Source organism: Heterocephalus glaber, unplaced genomic scaffold (genome assembly GCF_053883595.1).
Source record: "Heterocephalus glaber isolate CG9 unplaced genomic scaffold, H.glaber_assembly_v1.0 deba00001452, whole genome shotgun sequence".
Taxonomy (NCBI): domain Eukaryota; kingdom Metazoa; phylum Chordata; class Mammalia; order Rodentia; family Bathyergidae; genus Heterocephalus; species Heterocephalus glaber.
Genome location: NW_028258302.1, coordinates 17524862 through 17533453, shown reverse-complemented (window position 1 = coordinate 17533453; position 8592 = coordinate 17524862). Strand labels below are relative to the sequence as shown.

At 47.4% G+C, this 8592-nt stretch overlaps 1 protein-coding gene across 1 annotated transcript in view; it reads left to right on the top strand.

Annotated features, from left to right (window-relative positions):
- The first annotated feature begins 455 nt into the window (after positions 1–455).
- Positions 456–8592, top strand: part of Grhl3 (grainyhead like transcription factor 3) — a 30554-nt gene continuing 22417 nt past the window's right edge. Inside the window, exon 1 of the mRNA XM_004850591.3 lies at positions 456–697. Within this exon, the coding sequence (XP_004850648.1) occupies positions 681–697 (17 nt within the window). The 5' untranslated portion in view covers positions 456–680. The remainder of the gene's footprint in view (positions 698–8592) is intronic.

Genomic DNA, 8592 nt, shown 5'->3' with positions numbered 1-8592 from the left:
TGGGAAGAGTAAACTGGCAGTAAGTCAACATACTGGGCTACTGTGAGAATCAAAAGTAATCACTTGAATAACTAAGATATTATTCATAAATAAGGGGAAAGTCTTAAGAAAGAAAAGCTGGGGGCAGGGGGAGACTTAAACAAAGACCCACCTGGGGAAGATCTGCTCTCTCCTTTGAGATTTCCCAGTGATAGAAAAGGACAGAGGAATTTGGAGGAAGGGATGTTTCTGGGATCCAGGACACTAACTAGAAATTGCGATCTAGATTTCCTCTAAGCCGAGTATCTGTCTCTGTATTTTTCCTCTAGTTCTCTTGCTTCTTTCCAGCGTTTCTTTCTCTTTCCTCCTCCCTCATCTCCGCCCCCCGCCGCCCCCTCACCAAGGAAGGAATTGGCCAGCTACACCCAGCCAGCCCCTCATGGCTCCGCCCCTACTGGAGGGCCAAGAGTTAACAGCTGCACCTGTTGAGGTATACCTGCAGTCTCCGGCACCGGCACCTGTACCTACAGCCAATCAGCACCAGCGCTGCTGGGAACTTACCTGTCAGCAAAATCCTGACACCTAAACCTCAACATAAATCAAACACTTCCCTGGGAAGGGAATGTCTGCGTCAAGCAAAAACTAGAGAAAAGTGGTCATCAGAGCCTCAGTGCAGATCACCGGAGCCTGGGAGCAGGAAGATGTCGAATGAACTTGAGTGAGTAAACATCTGTGGATGCCTGGTGCTCTCTGAGCATAGAGGGTAGATGGGGTTTCCAAGAGGAGGAAGAGCAGGGAGGCTGGCGCCAGAATTCACACGGCAATTTGTAAGGGTAAATGAATGGGCTGACGATCCTGCTTTGGCGTGTTGAGGCAAGCCCTGGTCTCAAGCTAGAGCTGAGCAATTGCCTGGGAAAATAGTTTTTCTCTCCCTCGGCTAAGCAGTTTCGAGCCAGGCAGAGAAACACAGGACTGAAACTGTGAACTCTGTGAAACTCTGGCACCACTTTTTGATACTCTGAAGGGGCCTTGGAAATCAGACAACCCCAGCCCCATAGAGGCTTTCTATTTCCTTGCCAAAAGGAACTTCTTTGAGATGCTTCTAAGAGCTGACTTAAGCAGAGAATTGGGTTACTCTAAAGGCACTTCTTTGTTGAATTGGAACAGTCCCAAGCAGGAAGGTTACAGCGTGGTGGTTTAGCATGTGCATTCTCTGTAGGGGGTTTGACCTAGGTTCAAATCCAGGTTCTATCCCTCAAAAGCTGTGGGACCTTGAACAGGTCGTTCAACTTATCTGAGTTTCATTTTCCTCATCTGGGAAATGGGTACAAGTATGCTTTGTAGGATTCTTGAGAGTCAAGTGTGCTAAAGGCTGTAAAATGCTTAACACAAAGCTAAGAGTGGCAGATGCTTTCAATAAAATGTGGTTCATTTTGTTCAGAGGCAGTTCTAAGGCTGGGGAAGCTGAGGAGTGGTTTTCGATGAGGTCATCTCTGTTGCCTGGAAGGATGCAGGTGCATTCCTGCCCACACCTGGGATTCAGAATCCTCACTGGCTAATGCTGACGTTCACTATGCACACCCTGCATGGAGTCCAGACCTCAGAGAAGGTGGGATGAGGATAGGATCCGTGCTGTTTTAGCCTGGGTTCAAGGAGCTGGCAGATGAAGCCAGAACTTCTTAAGCCGTGACTCTCCTCTTCCTGCCACTCTTAGATGTGAGTGGGCAGAGGTGAGTGGAACAACCATTTTTTTAAGCTACTGGTCAATAGTATTTTAAGAATTTAAAGACCTACGGGCAGAGCAGTTGGTGGGTCCTGGCTGCAATCAGGATACTACGATTAGGTAGCCCTTGGGTTCTTCTAGGTTGGCCAACTACGTTCACAGTAAAATCTCTGTGGTTAACTGGCATGATTTCTTTTGAACAAATTCCCTGGGTTGACAATTGGACTAGAATAAGAGTGGGTACACTGTGCTGGCACCTGGGCTCAAGTCCCAGCTCTGCCACTTATTATCTGTGTGACTTTGGGCAAGTCACATCACCTGATTCTCCATTTCTTCACCTATAAATTGTGGCCAACAGTAGTACCCACCTATTGGAGTTAGGAAATCCAACAACTTTAAAATAGTGATTGCTCTCAAGCCCGGTAGGGAGCAAACTAGTAACGCAATTGTTACTTCATACAGAAATAAGCAATTGAGCAATTCTGAACCCTTTCATTTTCCATTTTTCCACACACAAAAAAGTTTTGAGATGTACTACCATTCCATGTAGACCTATTCATGTTGCTCCTTAGAGGATCCATGTCCTGAAGCTGGTTACTTTATAGAAAGGTTTTCTACTTTTCTCCTCAATGATTTGGACTTGATGAGTCTTCTCCTTTCTTGGAAAAAGCCTATGCCTGCTGAGTAATTGCAGGAAGACTCTGAAGCCACCATTTCAGATTACAATAGCAGACCCTGGGGACTCAGCTGCTCCTATTAAGGGGGATGGGGATAAGGTGCCAAGTGCTTACCTTGCAAGTTCTGAGCTACTGCTGTGGCCTCGCTCTTGCAGGGGATTCTCCTAAAAAGTCCCTAAGAGTACTGGTCCAAGGATTCATCTTTAGCCTGATAGAATGACCAGTTCTTGTCAGCCCTAGTACAGTGGGGAAAGTCAGGCTTACATCTGACTTCCAATTCTGCCACTTGCCCACTGCTGGATCCGGGAGTATCTGTGTGTCCTTCCTGTAAACTGTGAACACCTACCTGGCAGGGTGGAACAGTGAGCTTCAATATGTGGACCATTGGGCCCAGAGTAGGAGCTCCATAAATGTCATTCTGATTATGAGATCTTAGGTGGAGGGCGGCATCTCGAAGGCCTCTTGTGAGGAGCATGGAAGCCTGGCAATGTAGTCAGAACCAGCTTGAGGCGGCTGGTGGGTGGCAAGCGCCCAGGCCTTTCATGTGGTCAAGCCCAGCGCCCGGCCTCAGCCAGGCCTCTGTGTGTCTCCAGCTCATGGTCTCACCATGCCCCGTAGCTGCTTCCGGCTGCAAGGGATCTTGGGGCAGCGGGTCTCGTGTGCACACAGCCAGTGCTTGTGCTTTGGCTTTTGTGCCTGCACACTGCCTGTGTGGGATTTCCTAAGTGGGTTGGATGTTGTGGCCTCTGGTGACCAGGAGGTGCAAGGTGACTTCCCTGCCCTTTCTATTGTTCCGAGTCTCCTGAGGGCCTACTGTGTGCCTGGCACACCTGTAGAACCCAGCCCTGACCCTTGAGTCAGCCACAGTTTACAACCGAGGAAAGCAGGGTTCTGCCACATCGAAGGACTTGGCACATAGTAGGTCCATCAGCTGGAGGAGGCACGTCAGGATCCTCCCCACTGCCTGCCTCAGTGCGCAGTCTGGACACCCTCTTTGGTTGGGAATCCTACACCCAACCCCAAATCCCTGGAGAGAAGCCGCTGGGTGGGGGGGCCGAGACCTAGCCAATGACTGAGGCCCAGCCAGCCACAGTGTCTATCTGATCTCCAGCAGCTCAGGCTCCAGACTGCCTGGAGCGCTGAAAGAGTTAACCAGGAACGCCTCCCCACTGCGGTTTTGTGGTCGAAACCATGATTGCCAGGAGCAAATTTTTGTCGTGAACAAGGTGTGTTATTAAAAGTGGAGTTATGCTGCTGGTGAATGGAAAGTTAAAAGCCCTCATTAAGCTTGGGCTGTAAAACAGGCGAACTGGGCCCAGAGAGCACTAGAGACAACTCTAACGGCGGTGTCTTGGGGTGCTGCGCTTAGAGCTGAGACAGTGAGTGGCAGGACCAAGCAGATCATCAGAGGTCCCACACTGAGGAACAGAGAGGAAGGGCAGTGGGGCTTAAACAGAATTAGGATCCTTGGGGCTAAAACAGAAAGAACAAATATTGAGCCTTGATTCCACATCAGATCTTGTGTGAAATGTTGAAAAATACACTGTCTCTTTTAACCCTCCCAACAACCCAGAGATGGGTGGCAGTGTAAGTGCATTTCACAGAAGAGGAGATTGAAGCTTGGCTCAGGCTTACCTGGAGTTGCAGAGAAGCTGGATCTTAACCATGGCTTAACCAGGGACCAGAACAATGTGCCACAAAGATATGCCACTCTGCTTCCCCTGTGCCCAGACACAGGCAAAAGACAAGGACCGATGCTGAACTGTTACAGTGTTCTCAGGGAGAAAGAAGATGAATGAACTCTCTTCTCTGCTGCCTTTTGTAGGTTCCACATTTTTGTGTACTTGTATTTTACAAACCAATGTACTTTAGAAAATGGCGGGGGGAGTCCATTATTTTAAAGGAGAATTATTGTTTCACCTAGAGCAGTGTCCTCAAGTGTGGTCCCTGGATCATCACTATCTTCAACATCCTCTGGGAACTTGGAAATGCAAATTTTCAGCCCCACCCTAGACCTACTGAATGAGAAACTCTGGGGGTGGGGCTTGAAATTATGTGTTTTAACAAGCCCTCGGGTGATTCTGATGCATGTTCAAGTTTAAAACCATTGGCCTAGAAGACCCGGAGGGACAATGGGGGCAGGAGATTCCCAGAGAGCTGTGGACCTGCCTGTAGGTGCTGAGTCAGCAGACTGACAGCTTCACTTCAGATCACACTTGTGTTTAAAGCCCAGCTCTGCCATCTATGGATGGGCTGACTTGCCCACCGGCTCTTCAATTTAAGTGTCCATTTCTGCATGTGTAAAATGGTGATAAAAACACCTACCTCACAGAACATGAAAATGAAAAGACACATGATCTGCTGTATTAAGTAATTTTGATTCATTCCCTTTCTCCCCTCCTCCCCCTCCTGGACTCGGCTTTCCCATTTGTAACATGCAGCAAATAACCCTGGCTGGCTCCTTTATCTTTCCATTCCCTTTGCTTCCTAAAAGGGTTGGAGCAACTGATCTAGTGAAAGTCTTTCAGATAAATTATCTCATGATGTTTGGTGTTATTTCACTGGGCCTTCCCGGGAGGTCAGCAAGAATTGGGAACATCTGAGGGCAGAGACGGTATAGTGGTCATTTTTGTGTCCCCAATGTTAACGGTGGCTTGTTACAGAGTAACCCTCAGTTAATGTTGAATGAATCAGTGAGTGAATGAAGAGAAGTGGCATTGTGGCTTTAGAGATAGATTTCAACTTCTTTAACACTTCAATTGAATAACAGAGAACAAAATAGATTATTAGACAAGAAACCAAGAGAATATAGCATGAAAGAAAAAAATTCCATCAGGGAAGAATTTTTCAAAGGGCAGAAAGTGAGTTTCTGGTATAATTAGAAAATAGCACATAATGAATTTCATGCCACTGGAAGTGTTTGCTGGAGCCCCAGTGCCCTCAGCTTGCCCACCTGGATTCTGATGAGGAAGTGGATGATACTTTGCCCTATTATCTTGAAATCTCCAAGCATCAAGGCTGTTGCTTACTGGCTAGGAAGAGATGTCCCATTTTACAGGTGGGAGAAAGTAAAGCTGTGAATTCTGGATTTTGTTGGAGCTACTGCAGAAAATACAGTGATACTAATAATAGTTCCCACTATTATGTGCTGGCACTGTGGTGATCACTTTACTGCATTATCTCATTACATCTTCCAACAGGAACAGTTCACAAAGTTGCTGCAAGGGTTAAAGAGACAATGACTAGAAATTGTTTACCCAGCACCTGGTACTTGGTAATCACTTAATGAACATTAGCTATTTTAATAATTCTGTGAGATTAGTACTCTCATCTCTCCACATTTTATAGGTAAGAAAACTGAGGCACAGACATGTGAAGTTACTTTCCTAAAGTCACACAGTTTATAAGTAACTGAGCTGGGAGCGGAACCCAGGTCTGTGTAGCTCTTGAGCACACTCCCTGTGGAACCATGTGTTTCATAGCACTTCATTCAAACTGGAGTCACTACAGCGCCTTATGCTATGCACCATCATTTCTCCAGGGAGGCCCCTAAACCCAGCCCATGTGACAAGGTTCATTTCACAACCCTTGGATCTGGAGAACCAGATGGGCCACTGGCAGATGAAAGAACCCTGGGGCATCCCTGTCATCCCCAAGGAACACCTTGCATGGGACTAGCTGAACAAAGTGATTCCTCCATGAGCAGTTGAGGAAGGGCCTCCCTGTGGGCGATTAGTGAGTTTGATTGATCACTGCTGATGAGGCTGGGAGGCTCAGGGCAGGGTTTGGCAAGTCACTGACTGGGTGTTTCGGTGTCAACACCCAGATCAGGTGGCCCCTGCAACTCTTCCTCTTAAGGCTGGGATCCAGCTCACCAGATCTCCATAGGTGGGGCTTGAGGCTGCTTCCTTTGGTGGCACATTTTTTCTCACCCCTTCTGCAAAATTGAGTGAGAGTCTCTACTTTTCCTTGTCTGTATTACTGAGCTACCTGTGACCCAGGGCAGTGGTGGAACTTAGCATCGGATGGGTTGCTAGGAGATGAGTCCCAGTTCTGCTGGTATGCTGTGTGTCCTGAGGTAAGCATACCTCCTCTCTGGCACTATATTTCCAAAGTCTCATGTGTACCCTAAATTGTTAGATTCTAACAGAAGGAAATGAGCCAAAAGACCCCAACTAATGGCTGAAACAGCATCTACTTAGTCTTACTGGTAGTTTTAGGCAGCTCAGCCAGAAAGCGCTGCATGTCAAAGGGACTTGTTGGGCTGAAACCCCACCTCACCACTCTCAGGCTCCTCCATCCTGGTGCCTGGAATGATGCACGTCAGGATCAGGAGGCCAAGAGGCTGACTGCACATGGAGCAGTCGGCACCATACCCCTTGTATGGGCCCAGAGTGAGCTGCTGGGAGAGGGAAGTCCCACCTGCATCTCTGGGGACTAGTGAGAGGAGCCCTCAGCAAGTGCGGGGTGGCAGCTGAGCTCCTTTCTCTTGGTCTTAATTCCAGCTCTCTCCCCCATGGAGGAGAAGCCAGGCCAGGAGGCAGCTTTGTGAGAGTTCTTGACTCTGGGACATGGGGACCTCAGTTCTAGGCCTGATGCCTCAAGGTGCCAGCTAGGTGGCCTTAGGCACACCAGTGGCTGTTTTTCCTGTTATCAAATGGGGACAGTCATACCTTCCCTCCCTACCTTTCAGGGGGATTGTAGGATCTCAAGTATGACAGATACATGAGAGGCATGCTGAAAAATATAATACACCATGCAAATGTGAGGAATTATCACATCTCAACTGGGTTTCCTCAGTGTGCTAGCCTTCCTTGGGCAGTGAAACGTATGCAAAGCACGTGGCTCATATCTGGCCACAGTAGGAAGATGGGCTTTGGGAGCTTCACCAGGCTTTACTTTCATCTGGATGGTCCAAGGTCTCCCCACCCATCTCCACTTACCCTTCTCCTTAACCTTCCCACCCTCACACACAGGTGTCATTCCCCAGGTTTAGCCAGGTAAGAAGCCCTTTGGCTTCTTTTCCTCCATAGCTTTCTTAACCTCTCTGCTATTAGCTGTTTTTGTAGTCGTGTCTGTCTTGCTGCCACCAAAATATATCCTCCATGACACCAGGGACAATCTAGGACAGGGGAAACTAGGACAGGATCTAGCTGTCCAGTGGTTATTTGGTAAAATGAAGGATGGATGCCATGAATATATGTTGTTTCTTTCTTCTATGTCCCACTCTGGAAAAGTGACTGGTTGTGGAGTTCCCAGGCCAGATCCCAGGTCACCTAATGTCTCTGTTGTCTATTTCTGGGTCTATAAAGTAGGAATAATAACATACCATGTATGTTGGCAGGCTCTATGAGATAACGAATCTCATGACAGTCGAGGCAAGGGGTTATTACTCTGCCTCTTTTGTTTTTGACATAGAACCTGGATCACAGACAGGAGACTTGGAGGGAGCAGTGATAATTTAAGAACCTTAGAGATAGTCTCCCCTTAACTCTCATTCTAGGGTTCTAGGGTGATGATGGTGACGATAGCTATTATTTACTGAAATTATTCTCTGGCAAGCTTTAGGCTTAAACGAATTTCTTATGTTAATGCTCTTAATTCTCCTAACAACCAGAGATTAACTCTACTGTAAAGTAACCACCCCGGTGACTCTTCATTACATTACCGTGTTTTAATTTTCTTCACAGCATTTATCACTAACTAAAATTAACTCATTTACCTACTTGTTTATGGTCTGACTTTCCCAATTAGACGGTAAGTTCCTTGGGAGCAGGGCCTTATCAGTCTTGTTCTTGGCTGATTTCCTTGTGCCTAGAAGAGTCCTTGACTTCAGTAAACCCATTTAACAAATGAGGACTTAGGCCTAGAAGGACTAAGGGGCTACTCCAGGATACAGTTAAGAAATTCATGGGCTGTGACCTTGGTGCTACTTCCTCCCATGGTCCATCAGGCTCTGCTATGCTGTGCCTTGGGAGAGGTCTGAAGTCAAAAAGGTTACCCAAGGCCAAGTCCTCACCCTCTGTGACCTTCCAATTACCCTTTCATCCCCTCATAGCTCAGGAGTTCCATCGTGGACAGGTGTACCCACAGATACTTTGTATAGGCTCTAGAGGAGCCTTATAGACAGGAATCTCCTAGTTTCCCATTTGTCCGGGCCCATCACTCATAAATAAACCTACCTCCTTCTTATAACTCATTTCACATTCATCC